The sequence below is a fragment of the Bombyx mori genome, chromosome 17 (genome assembly GCF_030269925.1).
Source record: "Bombyx mori chromosome 17, ASM3026992v2".
NCBI classification, from domain to species: Eukaryota; Metazoa; Arthropoda; class Insecta; order Lepidoptera; family Bombycidae; genus Bombyx; species Bombyx mori.
The window spans coordinates 3,551,838-3,573,893 of NC_085123.1; the positions used below are offsets into that span (position 1 = coordinate 3,551,838).

The 22,056-nt window shown below is 39.0% G+C and overlaps 1 protein-coding gene and 1 long non-coding RNA gene across 5 annotated transcripts; one reads left to right on the top strand and one right to left on the bottom strand.

Moving 5' to 3' along the window:
- Positions 1-311: 311 nt before the first annotated feature.
- Positions 312-1,011, bottom strand: LOC101741750 (uncharacterized). The gene is made up of 2 exons (XM_004921902.5): positions 794-1,011; positions 312-717 (listed from the first exon to the last, which is right to left on the bottom strand). The coding sequence occupies exons 1-2, from the start codon at positions 880-882 to the stop codon at positions 408-410; spliced, it is 399 nt and encodes a 132-aa protein (XP_004921959.1). The 5' UTR covers positions 883-1,011; the 3' UTR covers positions 312-407.
- A 12,088-nt stretch (positions 1,012-13,099) lies between these two features.
- LOC105841644 (uncharacterized) lies at positions 13,100-16,024 on the top strand. 4 transcript variants are annotated; one of them, XR_009975332.1, is made up of 3 exons: positions 13,100-13,349; positions 14,422-14,509; positions 15,795-16,024. It is a non-coding gene; the product is annotated as an uncharacterized LOC105841644 (long non-coding RNA). The 4 variants fall into 4 exon arrangements; XR_009975329.1 differs by lacking the exon at positions 13,100-13,349 and adding an exon at positions 13,390-13,561 and having other exon boundaries at positions 14,419-14,509; XR_009975331.1 differs by lacking the exon at positions 13,100-13,349 and adding an exon at positions 13,390-13,561.
- Positions 16,025-22,056: the final 6,032 nt, after the last annotated feature.

The following is a 22,056-nucleotide window of genomic DNA, read 5'->3' on the forward strand; positions in this document are numbered from 1 at the left end:
ATGATATTCACATATTTTCCTTTAGTTATGAGTAAAATAACGTCCCCTTCCCTTTCACCATTAATGACAAACAGAATCTACACGCCATACTGTTTATGAGTTTTGCAAATATATCACTAGGTGGCGTATAAACACTTCTGATTGGTTGTATTTTTGAGCTTTAAATTTGTTTACCTACCTACCTACAATTTTGTACGCGAAATTATTATGGCAACGAATATTGTGTTGAATTTCATAATCATGTCATTGTCATTGATTAGCGATTTTGACATTAGCATTTGAATACCAGTACAAAATGAATAAAATCTATAGAATTTTCAACATTTCTTTATTTCAAATGGTACATCTTTATTAAATAATTGCTACCTAAATTACAGAATACATTAAAAACAAACCTTATATAAAAACTAAAATGGAAATTGTTGACCAGATCTTTGTATCCTTTCAAGGTGTAATTCAAATAACAATTTATTGTTATAATAATAATCGCTCTGCGACGAATTTATTCCAGGGTCATAGCTGGGACGTCTATTATCCATAGAATCAGACGACGAACTAGGCGATGATATGCCATTGTCAATTATAATACTATTTACTTGACTAGAATCTCGTGATTGAGATGCACTTGTGTTGACAAGACCGTTGTTGATGTGCAAATTATTAATTCGTTTTGATAGCGGCATAAACTCGCACGTGTCATCTTCCCGAGATCTTTTCCTGCAGAGGTAAATAGATAATAGTTCAAGTTCAACATAGAAAAAAATAAATTTGTAACAAAATATATTACACATACCTATTTTCTGTCATCGTCTGAAATAAATATTGGCCATTATTGTTAAGGCAGGTCATAAAATTTAAGGCGTAATCCTTGCCAAAAGTCATTGGTTGACTCGAAATAATCTAGTTTACAGTGATTATAAATTAATCGATGTAAACATTTAACTAAAATAAACTAGATGAATTTCCGTCTCATCTGACATAACAGATTTGACATTACGTAGTTATGAGAATCGTATAGGTTACATTTTGTACTCTGCTTGCAGAACTGGTAGCTCGGCTTTTTAGCTTGTCTTAGTTTTTCTTGTAAATTTTTACATACCAACATTTGTTACTTACATTTGTTAGTAGGAATTTACTGGGACTTCAATCTAATTTTTGGAAATCTTAGATCCACATCCTGCGCTGTTGTATTACGAAAAATGTTAATAAATACAAAATTTAAAATTGTTATAGTTGAAACCAGCTACACGCCTGTTATATTTTTCAGTTTCCAAAAATGAATATAGTCTAATCCGATGAATTTTAGTAGTTTGTTTCCAAAGTTGTAAGCTCTACGTTCCAAGTTCCATTAATAATTTCTCGTTAAGGAAAGAAACGGTCAAATGCGACGTAACACTACACGTGATTACTTAATACATGTTTTAAAGGTTGGTCGTCCCCTTGTTATAATTAAAAGTTCTATGAACTCATTCACGTAAATGAGATTAGATTAAGTGATCACGCTTAGTACATTTAAAGGATAGGATAGTTCCGCTACACAAGGAACAAAGCAAAAATGTAATGAAACTAAAAAAAATATATAAATAGTGAACCTTATTTAATACACCCAACCATAGATTATACACTTAATATATTTGAGACACCCAACCACTCAACTGAATCATGGCTCTAATGTATGAGCCACTTAAAGCATTAAGCAATGGCTTTTACCACCATCAGTACCTACTTAAAGAAAATTAAGCGCTAAAATTTTTATCAAAAGATAAGCAGGCTAAGGGAACATAGTTAAAAACTTTACTGACTTAGGACTTAATGAAAACACATAAACAATGTATTCCAAACCTTAGGAACAAAAATAAAGGTCTCAAATATTTTTTGGTCATACTTTATGCTCTAGTAGCGCCACCTCAATAATGGCTTTCTTTTGAAAAGTTATCTTAACGTAGCAAAAACTCATTGAAGGAAATTCTTTAATTAATGTAAATTAATTAAACTTATTCAATCCATACATAGCAACGTTTTGACTGGAAAACAGACGTTTTATTAGTTTTAAAAACTTGATTGAAATTAAGTGGAATATGAAGAGCAGTATCGCCATCTGCTTAGTATGGAAAGTATTAATATTTTTAGATTAATATATCATATAGTAGATGGCGCTGTATGACACTAAACAAAATGTTATGTTTTTTGCTTATATTATTAGTAACCTCGAGGGTTTATAGTTTCACCGAACGTGTAGGCGATGGCTCAGCTTAAGAAACTTGGTTAATATCTACCCCAGCAAGAACAGGGTGTCAATGAATCTGCCACTACATAGGAATCGCGACCCACTGAGAAAATCCGATGGGCTCAGTGGGCTTTATGATTGTGATAAACCACCTCAGTATGTATACCTAAAAGTCCTTTAATCGGTCATTTTCTGAGCAAAATAATGAGGAGAACTGCAGGCCATAAGAACCTCGCAAGACGCAAGAATTAAAATGCAATAGTTTTAAATACTACCTACTAGATGGCAGCACGTATAAAATCCCAACAAGTTCTTCAATGTGAACAACGAGATCATAATATTATTACTATCATTAACCCATACTTTAATTAAACACTAACCAATAAATGGAAAGACAATGCCAGTCGCAAGACAATGTCACAATTAAAAAACTGTCAATAAAAACTGAAGTATACCAAAATTTAAATTTATACCATAGACTTCAGTGATTTATACTAATTAAAAGTTCCTTTTTAAACGAGGCTTGCAAAGAATTCCCTGAGGTAGACAGCGTCATATCGTGATGGTGGTAGGACCTCTTGTGAGTCCGCGCGGGTAGGTACCGCCCTGTCTATTTCTGCCGTGAAGCAGTAATGCGTTTCGGTTTGAAGGGTGGGGCAGCCGTTGTAACTATACTGAGATCTTAGAACTTATATCTCAAGGTGGGTGGCGCATTTACGTTGTAGATGTCCATGGGCTCCAGTAACCACTTAACACCAGGTGGGCTGTGAGTTCGTCCACGCACCTAAGCAATAAAAAAATATAAAAAAATGGGGCAAGGCAAAGCCCGAAACATTCGGGGGATCCAGAATCCACTTTCAGTGCTTTGAGGTGATTATGTGAAGTTTGGTAACGATCTGATTAAAAACAAATCAAATATCAACCTGCAAGCCCGGATCTGTCTAGTCGCTAATAAAAATGGAATGTCATCGTACTTGTAGTTACCAACCAACCAAACAAGGCAGACATAGTGTTCCACAATTCCACACTCGATATGGACAAACAGAGCCTTTATTACATCTTACGTTTGCCTTGTATTCTTCTAATCTGTTGTACTAATTAAATTCGTTAAGCGATTAACGCATATGCGGTTCTGCTTACTGAAAAACTGTGATTATAAGTTTTTATTTAATTTGCAATCTTCGTAAGTATTTTACGTGTTAATTAAATCCGGCCTGTTAAGCTGGTCGATCTTTGATTTCATCGCTATCAAACTTAACAGTATCATCTGCTGGACTAATTTGAAGAATTCCAGAAAATTTCATCGATATCGGTTTTGGAGTGCTTTAGTTTTAATATATTGCTCGTAAAGAGGGTCACAATGTAGAACAGCTGATGGTGACAGGAAAGGTAGATGGCAAACGTCTCAGAGGACGCAGTCCCACGAGATGGTCGGACCAAATACGATCTTCTCTAAACATCAACTTCCACAATGCCCTTCATGAAGCAAAGGATCGCAGCAGATGGAGGGAAATCGTACGGGAGAAACTGATGCAGGGGGGGGGGGGGGGAGTCACGACCCTCAGTAATGAGGAAAACGACGCGAGGAGTAGAGGCGGAGTTTTAATATACACGACAATGTTAGGCTCCAGCTTGACTGTGCATTGGATTGCTGACATCAATGAGCGACAGTAACAACTCATAATGAATGGGCCGTATGCTCTGTTACCTCTAAGACCATTAACAAAAATATATATAGTGTTTGCTCGTATCAAAATCTTGCACGTGGCTTACGTTACCTTCTCCTACGGAGCTAACTTTTATGCAATGGTATCACATCGAGGGGTGAAAGGCTATTTGGTTTAAGCGACATTTCCTTTAACACGCAACTTTTATCTTTGTAATTAAAGGTCCGTTTTATTTAGTATTAGTATCAACAGTTCGATCTTTTTAATTGAATTTCAATTAAGCTTACCCCGTTCATATAGAAGAAGGTTTTTTGAAGTTGAAGAACATTTTTTGATATGATATTATTTCTAAATTTTAAGCTTTAAATGGCTCTCCTGTAAAGCTTCAAAAATGTCGCTTAAACCTAATAGCCTTTCGCCCTTCGACATGGTAAACATGACCTTTTTGACCTGACAACGTCTTATAATTCGATGGAGCCGGCTGCACACACGAAAAAACATGACTCATGCGGCGTTACCTTGCTCTGAGGCGTTCCATTTAAGGCTTGAAGTGCAAGCGAGAACGTGCAACGAGCGACAAAGAGGCACAATCGGCCTCCGCCCATTCCGACAGGAGCCCTCTACTTCGATATAGCGAAGGCGTTCGACAAAGTCTGGCACAACGGCTTGATATACAAACTGTATATATAACATGGGAGTGCCAGACAGACTTGTGCTCATCATACGAGACTACTTGTCGAACCGTTCGTTCCGATATCGAGTCGAGGGAACGCGTTCCCAGCCCCGTCACGTCACAGCCGGAGTCCCGCAAGGCTCCGCCCTCTCCCCGTTACTATTTAGTTTGTATATCAATGATATACCCCGGTCTCCGGAGACCCATCTGGCGCTCTTCGCCAATGACACCGCCATCTACTACTCGTGTAGGAAGAAGGCGTTGCTTCATCGACGACTTCAGACCGCAGCTACCACCATGGGACAGTGGTTCCGGAAGTGGCGCATCGACATCAACCCCACGAAAAGCACAGCGGTGCTCTTCAAAAGGGGTCGCCCTCCGAACACCACGCTGAGCATCCCTCTCCCGACTAGGCGCGTCAACACCTCCGCTTCCGCCATTCGCCCAATCACGATGTTCGACCAGCCCATACCGTGGGCCCCGAAGGTCAAATATTTAGGCGTCACCCTCGACAGTAGGATGACATTCCGCCCTCACATCAAGACGGTACGCGACCGTGCCGCCTTCATTCTAGGACTTCTCTACCCGATGATATGTAGGCGAAGTAAAATGTCCCTTAGAAATAAGGTGACACTCTACAAAACTTGCATACGCCCCGTCATGACCTATGCAAGTGTAGTGTTCGCTCACGCGGCCCGCACTCACTTAAAATCCTTCCAAATCATTCAATCCCGTTTTTGCAGGATAGCCGTCGGAGCCCCGTGGTTCGTCAGGAACGTCGACCTTCATGACGACCTGGACTTAGAGTCCATCAGTAAGTATCTTCAGTCGGCGTCGATGCGCCACTTCGATAAAGCGGCACGACACGAGAACCCTCTCATCGTGGCCGCCGGTAACTACATTCCCGATCCTGCGGACAGAATGGAAAGCAGTCGACGTCGCCCAAAACACGTCATCTCGGATCCTCCCGATCCACTAACGGTGCTTTTAGGTTCTTCAAGCACCGGTCACCGTTCTCGTCGAACCCGTCGCTTGCGACGAAGGGCTCGACGAGTAAATTAACTCTCAGACACAGCCCACTGAGTTTCTCGCCGGATCTTCTCAGTGGGTCGCGTTTCCGATCCGGTAGTAGATTCTGCGAAGCACGGCTCTTGCTAGGGTTCGTGTTAGCAACGTCATCAGGTTTGAGCCCCGTGAGCTCACCTACAAACGTTAGGGTTACGCTGCAATAGCCTCTCAAAGGCTCTCAGCTTAGGTAGGAAAAAAAAAAAAAAAGGCCTCCGCGTTCGGCAGCGTTCGACATCTGTCTCTCTCCTACTTGAGTGAGCGATGCATCCGCGTGGACAGCTGCTATACTATAATACATTTACATGTTTTCGTCAAGTATGAAGTTCAGTGAAAAGTGAATGTGGTGTCAATTATTTATAGCAACGATGATTGCGGCGATTCGAAGAATCAATTCAATAGTGATTTCCATTTACCTCCTTCTCTATATCCATACAAAATATCTAACAACCAATAAAATTAAAATTTTCTTTTGAAAAATGAAACCATTCCATCAGTATTTTCTTATGACGTTGTCACGTTCAACTATCGTCAGTAAACCGACTTTACAGACAACCGATTTTTTTTTCAGGGGGGTCGAACCTGCTACGAGGTCCATTCAACATCAAAGAGTATGAAGAGAGTATTTAATGGTCAACGGCACAAATACGGAATTTCGTTTACGCATTTTATTATGATAGCTGACTTTTTCACTTTTTTTTTTCTACCTATGCTAGTAACCCCTCGGTTATTCTAGATTCACTGAACTAGTAGGTGAGCTCGCGGGGCTCAAACCTGACGTTGTTGCTAACACGAACCCTAGCAAGAGCCGTGCTTCGCAGAATCTACCACCAAATCCGAAACGCGACCCACTGAGAAGATCCGACGAGAAAGTGGGCTGTGTCTGTGGATTAATTCACTCGCGGAGCCCTTCGTCGCAAACGACGGGTTCGACGAGAACGATATGTCCGGGGTAGCTGTCTATGTTTTCACCAAGACACGGTAACTGCCCTCATGATTGTATTCTCTATGGTGTTGAAGCCGTCGAACCTTTCGTGTTATTCTTTTTCTTCTTCTTTGTCGTTTCCTCATTACTGAGGGTCGTGACCACCTTGGTCCAGTTTTTGCACCAGCTTCCTCCAATGTTGCCTGCATTCGGCCTGCTTAATGGCGCCCGGGACGCTGGTGTTTGTGGTCTCCTTGATAATGTCCGTCGACAAGCTCAAACACTCAAAAAACCTTCCGTTAGACAGCGTACGCTATGTAGGTACCTACACGAAATTAATGTTTTTAATCTTCCTCTTATGTGTGTTGAGCGTAACGAAATATGAACGCGTATAAATCTCACTCACATAAATTGTATTATATACAATTTTCGCGAGATGTTTTAGAGAAAAAACGTAAAAGTTTAGAAATAATTTTGATACAAAAAGAAAGACGGCGGTTAGCAGAATATACATAATAATATGTCGACGGATATGACTAAGTAATAACGCTTAGTCGCCCGTGAGTATAAAAATTGTAAAGTACCTTATAGTCGAATCTTTGCAAAAGTTAAAAAATTAAAAATAAATTTAAAAATAACATCGTGTAATAAAAATCAAACCGACAAAATTATAATTTGCGTAATTACTGGTGACAGGACGTCTTGTGAGTTTATTTATTTATTATTTATTGCTTAGATCGGTGGACGAGCTCACTGCCCACCATGTGTTAAATGGTTACTGGTGCCCATAGACATCTACAACGTAAATGCTTCACCCACCCTGCCTATTGCTGTCGTGAAGCAGTAATGCGTTTCGGTTTGAAGAGCGCGGCAACCGTTGTACTGCTAAAAGTGAGAACTTACCACTCATGTTTCAAGGTGGGTTGCGGCATTTACGTTCTAGATATCTATATGCTCCGGTAACCACTTAAAACCAGGCGGGCCGTGAGCTCGTCCACCCATCTAAGCAAAAAAAAATATGTAAGAATTTCTTTACAAATACATTTTTTTTTATTGCTCTTGTAGGCAGACGAGCATACGGCCCACCTGATGGTGAGTGGTTACCGGCGCCCATGGACATCAGCAATACCAGGGGCAGAGCCAAGCCGCTGCCTACCGTTAGAATTGGTTGTGTCTATCAGAATATGGCTGTAGAAAAAGTATCCATTGCCTGTATATCCTAATTCTTTACTAGCAACCTCTATTCTGTTCGTAGATGACCTTAAATGGCAATGCGGTATCCTCACCGCACCTAAATAAAAGATCTGTATAGTATAGAATGTACGTGGGAATAAACTTTGGCCTGTATTCTATAGGGTAATGGCTTCAGAAGGATACGCGTGATAAATGAGCCGCATCGTTGAAGGTTTGATAGACTAAAATAGGCTACATAATTTCATTGTAATAGATAACTACCGATTTATTTTGTGTATAAACCGTATTATAATGAACAGACAATTCAAATTAGGTTAAATTAAAAATTTATAGCCTTTAAAGCATTTCTATGCTCTTAGATAGGATAACATAAAATATTAATACAGTTTATCTATATATTAATACGTGAAGCAAAAACTTTGTATCCCTATTTAAGAAAATTGCGTGGACGGAGGAGTATGAAATTTTCCACACTTATAGAGAATATAGGGAAGAAGTGCACAAAGCTAATATTTTTTTAAAATAATGCATAAAAGATACATTAAATCAATAAAGAAAACATTACACACACTACATACCACACGTATTTGACGCACACACGCATGCATACTATTTATTGTCAAACTTTTGTTCTGTTGTCAAATTGAGAATAGAATATGGTTTGTATTTCTTAATATTTTTTATAGTGTAGTCTTGGCGAAATTTGTGATTATAGAAGTATAAAATACAATCATAATAGTGTACAAACTTACAATTCCAATTAATTATAGTCGAATTTCGACTACTACGGGACCTCTAGTACATATTAAATGGTTATCAGACAAAAAAATACACAAATAAATAAAAAATATCAACGTAACATAACATTGAAACTCTAGTTATTTTATGTTCTGTAGGTATCTACTGGCAAACCTAAATGTAGCAAGCGGACAGTTAAGGTACCACCATCAGCCGTTTACCAACGGACCGAATGGTAAACAGTCGACGTTGCCCAAAACACGTCATTTCGGATCCACCCGATCCACTAACGGTGCTTTTAGGTACCACAAGCACCGGTCATCGTTCTCGCCGAACCTGTGGCTTGCGACGAAGGGCTTGGCGTGTAAATTAACCCACAGACACAGCCCACTGAGTTTCTCGCCGCATCTTCCCAGTGGGTCGCGTTTCCGATCCGGTAGTAGATTCTGCAGAGCACTGCTCTTAATAGGGCCAGTGTTAGCAATACTTCCGGTTTGAGCCCCGTGAGTTCACCTACATGTTAGGGTGAAGCTGAAATGGCCTCTCAAGACTATAAGCATAAGGAGGAAAAAAAAAGTAAAAAAAACTAACATAGCATCCTAAGTGTCACATCGATTTGATGACATCGTGGCTACGGCTGTATTTTATCAGTCATTGAGCGGTATAGAACACTAGACTGGTAAAAGGTCGATTTCCTTAACAATTACTTTCGAGTATTTCTCTCACCAGTGCACTTTCTCTATTCATGCAGCCTCATCGCTTTCACATGTGAACTCGGAGCCGCTAATGAGAATTTTCGTGTAATCTCGTCTAATGCCTAACTAATTTATTAATTATCTATTGTTTAGTGTAATAGTTCTTGTGTGTGCTTAAGCAATAAAAGTTGTGTTGAGCGAATTACACAAAAAATAAAACTGATTTAAAAGTAAAAGTGTTATTAATTTATTTTCTCTACGCCAAAAGCCGTAGGGAATTAATTAGATACACATCTGAATACTTGTAAGAATAATACAACTTATGTTCGATTATCGAAATTATATTGATGATCATAGTGACGAGAATTACGTTTTACCATTTGGCAAAAATCAATAAATTTATCTACATTGGATCAGAATAAAAGTAAAGTCGCCGTGGCCTAAAGGATAAGACGTTTGGTGCATTCGTATCTAACGATGCACCGGTGTTCGAATCCCCCAGACGGATACCAATTTTTCTAATGAAATACGAGGGCGGCACTGAAAATTTCGGGAATTAACGAAGTGACACAACATTACTATTTAAAAATGTGTTTATTGCTTTTCGAAGTATTCTCCGCGAAATTTGACACATTTTTCCATACGATGGAACCAATCATTGAAGCAACCATTCCATTCGGAAGTTGCGGTCTCCAAAATGGCCGTTTTGTAGGTGTCCACAGCTTCTTCAGGTGATGAAAATCTCTGTCCACGCAATTTATTCTTTATTTTAGGGAAAGTATAGAAATCATTAGGGCTTAGGTCGGGGCTGTACGGCGGATGGTCTAATAATTCTATGTTTTCTTGCTCTAAAAACTCTCTTGTTCTGTGCGCGGTGTGAGAACTCGCATTGTCGTGATGGAGGATGATGCGGCGGTTGCAGCTCTCTTTACGGAGTTCAGAAACGACCTGTGGTAAACAAATGCTAGCATATCATTCTGCATTAACCGTTCTTTGTCCCTCAAGAGGAATAGTCGTAACATGGCCGGTTTTGGAGACAAACGTGGCCACCATTTTGTTTGCAACAATCCGTGAACGAACAATTTTTGTTGGCTTTAACTCATTTTCGAACACCCAAACTCGTGACTGATTTTTTGTTTCGGGTTCGTACGCGTATATCCAGGATTCGTCACCTGATACAATGTTGTATACAGCATTTGAGGATCCTGCGTGGAATCTTTCGAGAGTTCTGACGCACCAAGTAAAGCGAACCGCTTTTTGCTCTTCACAGAGCGAATGCGGTATCCATCGGGAAAACAACTTTTTTACACCTAATTGTTCATGCAAGATTATTTGTATTTGACTCATGCCAATGTCTAAAGTTGCCTGAATTTCGCGGTATGTCACATGTCGATCTTCCTCAATCAGCTTACGCACAGCATCAACGTTTTCTTGGGTGACTGCAGTTTTTGGACGACCTTGACGGGGATCATCACTGAGCTTGACACGTCCACGTTGAAACTCAGCAAACCAGCGATAAATTGTGGTTTTGGATGGGGCTTCATCACCAAATGCAGAAATCATCCGGTTAACACACTGTTTTTGTGTTAAACCACTTCGAAAGTCATAATAAATCATCGCTCTTGAATTTTCTCGAGTCAATTCCATTTTCTCAACGACTAAACAAGTTTGACAAAACCTCGTGACAAGACCGAGAATCTTTTTTTAAATAAATAAATGGTATTCGATTTTTAAAACCAAGGAGTTTTCAATTAAAAATATTTTAATATGACAGGAACAGTGGAAATATTCCATTCCCGATACTTTTAGTGTAGCCTAGTACGTACTCAACAAATGTTCACGATTGACTTTCACGGTGAAGGAATAACATCGTGTAATAAAAATCAAACCCGCAAAATTATAATAAGCGTAATTACTGGTGTACCGCTTGTGAGTCCGCACGGGTAGATACCACCACCCTGCCTATTTCTGCCGTGAAGCAGCACTGCGTTTCGGTTTGAAGGTAGCCGCTGTAACTATACTGAGATCTTAGAACTTATATCTCAAGGTGGGTGGCGCATTTACGTTGTAGATGTCTATGGGCTCCAGTAACCACTTAATACGTAGGTTGGCTGTGAGCTCGTCCACTCATCTAAGCTATAAAAAAAAGTAAAAGTTTTTTATTTTTCATTCTTCACGCTAAAGCGAGCACACACTTCATATTTTATCTGCTACATTCAACTAAAAGAACGAACTTTATCGACACCTTACTACCAGTAAAACCGTTTTTGGATACTCAATATTTAGCCCAAATCAAACAGCGTAATGTAGGAATAGTCGATTTGAAGACTGAGGCAGCCGTTGTACTACAGAACTGAAATTTAGAACTCATGTCGCAAGGTGGCGGCATTTACGGTGTCGATGTCTATGGTCTCATGTGTACCACACATCGGGTGGGCCGGGCGTTCGTTAACCTCATCATCATAATCGGTTGCTCTTGGCAGAGCAGTCGTGGTCATGTGAAACTCTTGCTTATTAAAGCCTTGACAGATGTTTTCCGTAGTTAGGTGAAAGACCTTACTGAAACCCCACTTAACGACTGTGTGCGCCGGGCCTCGGTTCCCAAACTATGGAAAACGTTGTTAACCTATTTGAGCAAAAAAGTTTAGGCTACATTGTCGAATGACGTCGTTAACATCGCAGACTTGGTTCTCATAAATATGTACTAAATACTAAAAGGAAAACAAAACAAGGAATTAAAGCATGCCCTCTATAAATACTGATGATGTCTAATATACCGCACCTTTAGAATTGTAGAGACCAAACCAAAAAAAGGTTTTGAAAAACATCGAATAAAATTTTGAAACCAAAATGACGTAGAGGAAGGGAACGGAGTGAAAGAGACCGATAGATAAGTTTGTCCCTTTATAAGCTAGGTTAGCTTTATTTCTAGGTAGCGGCTTGGTTCTGCCCCTGGGATTGCTGAGCTCCATGGGCGACGGTAACCACTCACCCAGATGGGGCGTATGCTCATCTGCCTACAAGAGCAATAAAAAAAAGGTGATTTTGGTTATTTGATTATTATGAGTCGCAGAAAAATGTCGTTCTGGGCCAATTTTTGAATTAAAGTCGACAACCAAAAATTTCGAAATTGGTCTCTTTAATTCTAAAGATGCGATATATATTCGCGGCAGAATTATCACGATATCTCACGATGCCGATGATGATGTAATTGAATACGTCACATTCGATAATAAGTAACGAACTTCGGGTGGCGGCCTCTCCTGACTTCGTCCAAGGTCAGCGCGACTGCTCGTGAATTTCAAACGTAGTAAATTACGTTACGAAACCTTACTATTTGTTTTCGAATCGTTCGCGCAAATAAAAATAATTTCGTGGCAGAATTATTTCAACCGTAACAATCTATCTTTGAGCCCATAATTGTGTACTGGACATAGGCCTCCTCAAGCCTCGCCACAACGACCAAAAATACGCTGCTTGCGTCCAGCGGATCCTCGCGAACCTCAATAAGTCGCCGGTCTACCTTATGAGAGCCCCTACCCACGCTACGTCTTCCGCTACTCGAGAACTTTTCGGCTCCAGCGGCCTTTTTTTTTAATTGTTAAATGGGTGGATGAGCTCACGGCCCACCTGGTGTTAAATGGTTACTGGAGTCCATGGACATCTACAACGTAAAATGCGCCACGCACCCTGAGACATGAGTTGTAAGATCTCGCTTTTAGCAGTACAATAACTACGGCTGCCCCACCCTTCAAACCGAAACGCATTACTGCTTCACGGCAGAAATAGGCAGGGTGGTGTTGCCTATCCGCGCAGACTCACAGTGGTCCTACCACCAGTAATTACCTATGCAAATTATAATTTTGCGAGTTTGATTTTTATTACACGATGTTATTCCTTCTCCGTGGAAGTCAATCGTGAACAAATGTTCAAGTACGTATTTCATTGGAAAAATTGGTATCAGTCGGCGGGATTCGAACACCGGTGCGTCACTACATACGAATGCACCGGACGCTTTATCCTTTAGGCCACGACGACTAACAATTTTGTGAACAATGTGCCATGCCCAGTGTCACTTCAACATCGCAATCCTTTGGACTATGTCGTTTAACATTACAAGTTGAGGGTTTGCTGTGCGTTCTCCTCTGGAAACCTCATCAGAGTGGTCAATAAAACACTGAGTATAATTATATGTTTATTCGCGTCAGCGACCGCGGTGGATCGCTGCACTTTAACCATAGATTATACACTTTTTAACCACTAACTGACTAACGTATGCTGCTCATTACTATACGCACAGTAACTGCATAGTAAGCTAAGCGGAGCGGGGTATCATTCCCCTACAATAACAATTTAGTGGCTCCGATCACCAATTTGGTAAGAATAACTAATGTGTGAATTGTTCTTGGTATTTTTGCACTGTGTGTCTTTATAACTACTTCCACATTAAAGTAATTAAGAAATTACACCGTTTACCTATGATTCATACTTTACTCACACATATTAGGCACAATTGTTTTTTTGAATTATTTAATTTACAGATACTGCATGTGTACGATATATATCAATGAATAAGCAAATATTTTGCCTTTGGGTTTTTTCGATGTACATAACGTAATGTTTGAAAGTAATCTTCTTGATTATAGGAACTCACTCAATTACGTATCAACTTATCACCGCTCCTTCGTATTATCGCGAGTTTTAAATTTAAAAATGACGTGTTACGGAAAAATTACTTATCAAATTGCTTTATTTATTACGTTAATTTAATTATATTGATTGCACGCTTCTTATTACTGTACAACGCAGTTAATATTCAGAAATTAAATGCTCTCAATAACACTGATTCTATGAATAGCTTAAGGAAAATAAATTTGTTTGTTCCTTTTAACGGGTATTTCATGTGAAAAATTAAAGTTAAAATGAGGATATTCTGACTATAAATGCTGTCCTTGTTTAGGTAGCCTTTTTTTTCAAACTAGCGTCATAAAATACAGACATGTTTATTTTTGTACAGGGATAAAAGATTAAATTTCAAAGGTTACGTTTGTTTTAAAAGCAAACAAGTACAGATGTTATCTGTATTCCTAAATTGTCAAATGTCAACGAGTAACATTAACGAGCGGCCTAGTCCATAGATAATACACCTTTAAGGCCTAGTCGACCCTGACCACGAAAACTGAGATTTGAAAAAAAAATGGCTTCCTTTTTATTATAATTTTTTCTTACCCAAGCAGGTTTGACCGCGCAGAGTCCGCTCTCCACGTTGCTACTCTAACATTACCGAAACAAATATGAAGAAAACAAAACGGGTGAGAATCTGAGGTAATGCATAAAAGATACATTAAATCAATAAAGAAAACATTACACACACTACCATGTATTTGACACATACATAGACAGATGGACAGGCTGTTAAAACTTTAAATTATCATCGGAGCCCATAGACATTAACGACATGAATTCCGTCACAACCCTAGAAAAATAAGGTCGAATTTTCAATTGAATTGAAATAGGTTGGTGATACTCGTGCGAGCTCACAAAGCTCCCAACTGTCAGTAAAAAAAATATGTGTTAAATAAAGCACCGAAAAACAAACATTGATGACATGAATCCATATTTGTATCCGTTATATTTAGAGACAATTTAAAATTCTCGGAATCGTCGATCGTAGAACAATAGTAGTAGCTATTATGAGACGTCGGCATCCGTTACTCGACGACTCGTAACGTTTTAAATTCAAATCCACGAACGGAACTGAGGCCAAGGACCGCGCTATCGGAAGTTTAGTTTTTTTTTCTTTTCCACGTCCTTACGGATCCATTCACGTCCTTACGGATCCATCAGATCCAATAACCTTTGCATTAGACGCCTTCAGCTCTAATACTAGGAGCAGGCTTAGGGACCCCGGTAACCGTACTCGTCGAACTCGACAAAGAGGTCGACGTGCAACCTAACCCATGCATCAGCCCGCTGAGTTTCTCGCCGGATCTTCTCAGCGGGTCGCGATTCCGATCCGGTAGTAGATTCATTCGCGAAGCAATTGCTCTTGAGTTGTTAGGTCTCCTTCGGAGGCGTTCGAGCAGTTCTTAGCAAATCACACCCCTCCTGGCTGAGCCTTTGCTCGCCCACCGGTCCTGGTGAATATGGAAAGGCCTTCGGGCCAGGCTTCTTTCAATCATAAAAAAAAGTTTTTTTTTTTCAACAATCTGATATACTATTGTTAAAGCCAGTATGAATAACGCCATCTGTAGTCAAATAGCGAAAACGGTGCATCGAAACAACTCGAACATCTCTTGAATGTTCTGGAAACATTTATCGAAAGTTCTAGAAAATTTCCTCGGTATTCCAGACGTATCGCACGGATCACTTCAAGTAAATAAAAAGGGACTTATTACAGTGAAGTCTGCTTTAATTGTCGCAGAAATTAAATTGAGTTTTAATTTTTATTTCGGTGAAGAGTTCTTATTTTACCTGAGTCCCAACTAGGACCATAGACATAGAGAGTTTAAATGAAATAAAAAAAATATCTTTTCGAAGTTCATTTAATAATACCTAATGTATTGTAATGTAGTAAATGTATTTTTTAAGTTTTTCATTTTCTTTCCAGAACAGCATTGCTCCCTGTCTAGGTGGAGCAGTAACCTATATCGTTAGGAACAAAACGAAGACAAGGATCAAAATTTACAGACGATGAGATCATGAGAATTAGGAATTCCCATTAGTTACGTTTCATGGGAGGCGTCTTCAAGGCTAAGCCGAAGTCGAGAAACTTAAATCTTCACAATTGTTACAGTTAATAATAAATGTAGTTTAAAAATTAAAAACAAACCTCCTTTTAGCAAAGCGTACCTACTAATAATTAATTTCATCTTTTTTTTTATGCCGTTCACTTTGATCAGGATAATTATATCTAAGGGATAAAGTTATATGCATTGTCATCGAAACTTTATGTGCGTGCAAATTTTAGAATTAATCGAACAGTTTGAAAGTTTTTTTATTGCTTAGATGGGTGGACGAGATGACGGCCAATCTGGTTTTAAATGGTTACCGGAGCCCATATACATCTATAACGTAAATGCCGTCACCCACCTTGAGATATGAATTTTTATAGTACAACGGCTGCCTGGCCCTTCAAATCTTAATTACCGTCGAGAACATTAAAAAACTCGCACTAAACACACTGGTAACGCTCTCTGCTCGCGGCTATGGTAATTTGGTATATTTGTTAACTTCTGAGACTATTGTACCATTATACGATAGGGTACCATTATATAATTGTACCATTAGACGATCTTTATTTTAAACATTTGATATTCAGGGTCGTAAGAGTTGTGATACCCTCCATAAATAAGGAAAGTCTTGTTATGTTGTTGATATGCACAGTGTGTTTCTAGAGATCTTTTTGCCATGTACCATTCGGCTTAGGAATAAGCTTTCTTTCTCGATGCTTCCTGAGCGCTACATGTCCTTCTTCAAACGAGGCTTGCGGAGAGTACTCAATGGTAGGCAGCGACTACGTTGTGCCCTTAGTTTTGTTGAAGTCTATTAGCCTCCTAAATTGTTCCTCCCTCGAAACCCCCCAAATAGAATCTACTGGTGGTAGGAGCTCGAGTCCGCGCGGGTAGGTACCACCACCTTGCAGTATAACTATACTTGAGACCTTAAATCTTATATCTCAAGGTGGGTGGCGCATTTAGGTCGTAGATGTCTATGGACTCCCGTAACCACTTAACACCAAGTGGGCTGTGAGCTCGTCCACCCATCTACGCAATAAAAAATAATAATTAAGTTACAGTGTAACAGCGCTCAACCAAGGAAAGTACCTAAAAAATCAAAGTCTTCATTCCGACTCATTCCGTATTGCCATTATCACCTGCAAAACGCATGATTTTTCTATACTAATACTAGCTGACCCGGCAAACATTGTTTTGCCATATATAAGATTTCTAGGGAATTTCTAGTGTAGAAAAAAAAACTAACTTATTGTAAGTGTGTAAGGATGTGGTAAATGAGTGAAAGAGGTATGTAGTGCTGTGAACGATGAGGGAATATATAATAAAAATAACAAAACCTCATTCAACCACATAATACCTCATTATACAAAAAAAAAGTCCAAATAAAAAAAAAATGTTGGGGGTGGACAACCCTAATCACTTAGGGGTATGAAAAATAGATAGTAGCCGATTCTTTTTTTTTTATGATTGAAAGTTTACAGGTGGGCGAGCAAAGGCTCAGCCAAGAGGGGTGGGATTTGCTAACAACTGCTCGAGCGCCTCCGAAGGAGACCTAACAACTCAAGAGCAATTGTTTCGCGAATGAATCTACTACCGGATCGGAATCGCGACCCGCTGAGAAGATCCGGCGAGAAACTCAGCGGGCTGATGCATGGGTTGCACGTCGACCTCTTTGTCGAGTTCGACGAGTACGGTTACCGGGGTCCCTAAGCCTGCCCCTAGTATTAGAGCTGAAGGCATCTAATGCAAAGGTTATTGGATCTGATGGATCCGTAAGGACGTGTCTAGGGCGTCGACGGTGACTGGCTCCTGCATGATCAGGATTCGGGGAGTAGTCAGCGGCGGCAACGATAAGGCGATTATCATGACGCATAGCCTTATCGAAGTATCGTTCCGACGCTGACTTCATGTATTTCCGAATTGATTCGAGGCCCAGGTCGTCGTGTAGGTCAACGTTCCTCACGAACCACGGAGCCCCGACAGCTAACCTGCAAAAGCGGGATTGTAGGGATTGGAGGGTGTCTATGTGTGTGCGGGCCGCGTGAGCGAACACCACACTCGCGTAAGTCATGACGGGCCTTATGCAAGTTTTGTAAAGTGTCACCTTGTTCCGAAGGGACATTTTACTCCGCTTACAGATCATGGGGTAGAGTCTACCGAGAATAAACGCGGCACGGTCACGGACTGATTTTATATGCGGGCGGAATGTCATCGATGCATCCAGGGTAACGCCCAGGTACTTGACCTTCCTGGCCCAGGGTATGGGTTGTCTAAAGAGAGTAATCGGGGGTGTGAGATTCCTCCTCCTAATCCGGGAGGAAATCCGTGTGGAGCTTCCCCTCTGAAATAGCACCGCAGTACTTTTCGCTGGGTTGATGTCTATGCGCCATTTTCGGAACCACTGTCCTAGGGCTAGGGCTGCGCTCTGAAGCTTATTCGCGATTAGGGACTTATTTCTACTAGAATAGTAAACAGTCGTGTCGTCGGCGAATAAAGCTAAATGGGTCGGCGGCGACCGGGGAATATCGTTGACGAATAAGCTAAATAGGAGGGGTGAGAGGACAGAGCCTTGCGGGACTCCAGCTGTGAGAGGTCGTGGGAGTAGCCGATTCTCAGGCTTACTGAATGTGCATAAAAAATTTCATGAGAATCGGTCAAGCGGTTTCGGAGGAGTATGGGAACGAACATTGTGACACGAGAATTTTATATATTTATCTATACTAATATTATAAAGAGGAAAGATTTGTTTGTTTGTTTGTTTCGAATAGGCTCCGAAACTACTGGACCGATTTGAAAAATTCTTTTTCCATTAGAAGCCGACATTGTCCCTGATGAACATAGGCTACTTTTTTTTTTGGTTTCATGTGTGTTTTAATGTTTCCGAAGCGAAGCGAGGGCGGGTCGCTAGTAGATTATAAAGAGGAAAGATTTGTTTGTTTGTTTGTTTGTATTGAATAGGCTCCGAAACTACTGAACCGATTTGAAAAATTCTTTCACTGTTTGGAAGCTACACTATTCCCGAGTGACAGGCTATAATCTTTTTTGGAAAAAATTAGGGATCTTTACTAAAACTCCAATAATGTAACCCAAGGTGTAAAAAATTACATAAAATATTCTTTACATGGCGTGCCCTGCGAAAACTATTGATGATAGAATAAAATAATGTTGTACTACGACATTATAGAACACATTATTATTTACAAAAAGTGTCGCGACAGCATATTATGTCTAACTATTATAGCCGCGATAAGTGTTCTTTTATTTAAAAAAATAAAACAACGTCAAATATCGTTGAAATTTTTGCTAAATACCCGAGCGGAGCCGGAGCGGGCCGCTTGTAGTATATATTTTTTGGAGATAAAAATGTAATTAAGCTTGTATGTTTGGTCTTATTTTACAAAATTTTATAAGTAAGTTTTTTTTTTAATTAAGAGAAGAAGGCTTAAAGAGCCTTTTGTATATGGGGAATCAATAATAACAACGGTAGATATGCCGTAGTAGAAATATATTTTATTTTGATTTAGCGAATGAAATAGAACAAAGGAATATCTTTATGTGTAGGTACTAAGGCAGACCGCGTTTGCTCTCAAGCTAGTCGCCTAAGCCGTTAAAAGTCGTTAACAATGTCAATGCACTATTAACAGTTGCTACTTAACATGTGTTATCGCGATCACGTTACTGAGAGCTGTTTTCGGGAAAAATGCCTATCGGTTTGAAGGGTAGGGCAGCCTTTGTAACTATACTTGAGATCTTAGAACTTATATCTCAAGAAGGGTGGCGCATTTACGTTGTAGATGCCTATGGTCTCCAGTAACCACTTAACACCAGGTGGGCTGTGAGCTCGTCCACCCTTCTAAGCAATAAAAAAAATATATTTATTATTTAGTAATGATAAAGGGAAATATATTTTTCCGGTTCTGTGTAAAATGTTCGTATTACCGGTAAAATGGGGCGATTAGGGATTGACAGGCGAATCGGGAAAAAACCGGGAAAATCTTTCGACGCTCAATATAAGTTTTATATTCGTTGCAAAATCTTCCATTTTTTGTAGTTTAATAGTAGAATGTTGAAAGTTCACAAAACAACTCTGAATATGCATGATAATAGCTGCTAACTTATAAAAAATCGCGTTTCATATTAACTTCCTGTGGTGGTCATTATTTTAGTGCTAGAAACTTTGCTCTCTTTTATTTATTTGATAATAATAGAAGACGACTATGATTTATAAACGTTATTTAGTGTTTGAACCAGCATATATATTAAAGGTAAGTCTCAGTTGTTATTGGTTTTAATGTATTTGATTAAATAAAAATACATGTGAAAATCTGTTGTTTTTTGGGGATATTGGGGACGTCTTAGGTACAAATAACAACGAAAAAGGGGTCAATTGGGATGAGAATACGTGAAATGGAAACGGCCTAAGTATAAATAGGTACAGGTTTGTAGGGTTGTCTATGTAGTTATAACAATATTTTTTAAATTTGTTGGTAAAAATCTGGTTTATTCGAAGCGAAATTGGGAATAAGTCTTTAGTTGAAATAGATAAGCAATTTAATATAAGTAAGTCGATTTTGCAGAGACATGTAACAAGATCAATGAAATCTCAAGGTGGACAAAAATGTCTAAGTAATATATTTAATATTTGAATAATAAATATTTAATATTTGTTCAGAGTGGGGGTATTCATCTGATTAATTCATGGAATAACCGACACACCTAATCTCTTAACCCAGATAGAAATATCAGCACTGTCGATTGCACCTATAATTGAGGTGATGTCTGCCATGTACTTTTGTCAGTTTTTAAATTTTTTTTATTGATGAACACTTTGTTGGTGCAACTAAATAAATAAATAAATTAAAACTATATATAAAAATAAAAGTAGTGCCAACCCTAGGAAATTTCTCATTTCGTCCCAATTAACCGCAATTTTCGGGTAAATAGGGATTACACCTATTTTTGCATTTTTTTCTTAAACTGGAATGCTAGTTGCCTAATTTTAAATTAGACAACAAAGATGCCCCCAAGACTCAATCATTTTGATCCTGATATAGCATTATATACATCAACAACTACCTTAAAATTGCTCATAAAGTTGGAATTTGTCCCTAATCGCCCCATTTTACGGTATGTGTTTTCTTTAATACCTTGTTTAGTGACAGGCATTACAGTATGTAATAGTTTTAGTATAATACCTAGTCTATACCCCGATCTGCTCAAAAATTTTTTTTATATTGCCCTATGATCCGGATTAAGAAATAATCTTCTTTTTCTTCTTGTACTTATCCAATATTACGAGAAGTAGGCGCAGAATGTCCTCTTTTTCCATTCAAACCTACCCTACGTCATCTCTGCACTCACACTCTTGCATATCATCTTTCACAAAATTCATGTTAATCTGTTTAAGACTCTTCTTCTTGCCTTTATCCCATATTAGGTGGGATAGAGCAACATATCTTTTTAGTATATTAGGCAGGAATTTAGCATGAGTTTTACGACCAACCGCCTGACGTCAAACCTCCTTAAGTTATATCTCCACATATTCATATCAACGTGCCATACGAAGGGACATTTCTAACTCTTTTTTTTTGTATTTTGTTTTACTTCACTTGATTTTGGTTCTATGGTTTACAATTTATTGAATAAATATCACATTTTATCCGGTTTTTTTTGTGATATTCCAAGTTTTTTTTTTGTTAATGCAGTAATGATGTTAGTAGAAATTTTAATATTCCAATTTAATAATAATTTCACATACATATTTCACGTAGGGCTACCCTACTCACTCATATTCTATATCTATGGTATAACATATCCAACCCTTTATTTTCCTTAACGCGTGAACGAACTTACGGCCCTGGCATCTGGTGTTAAGAGGCTACCGGAGCTCATAGACATTACAATTTTAATGCTGCCATCCAACCTAAAATTTTAGATCTAAGCTTTAAGACGACCTACTACAACCACAAATACGAATGTAAGCTATTGTTTGTCCTGTGTATAACATAAGATGTGTTCACAACGGTTAGCAATCTAGTTTAAATTTATGTCTTTCTACTAAGCGTTCGCTCATCTGCCGTCTTAAGTTAATAGAATTTAGTGACACACCAATATTAGACGTTGCTTCGTGTAATG

Bases quoted from the DNA above. Each gene is read 5' to 3' on its own strand.
- LOC101741750 (XM_004921902.5), bottom strand. From the start codon at position 882: ATGACTTTTGGCAAGGATTACGCCTTAAATTTTATGACCTGCCTTAAC. The intron at 718-793 runs GTATGTGTAATA...TTACCTCTGCAG, and splicing joins CAGACGATGACAGAAAATAG to GAAAAGATCTCGGGAAGATG.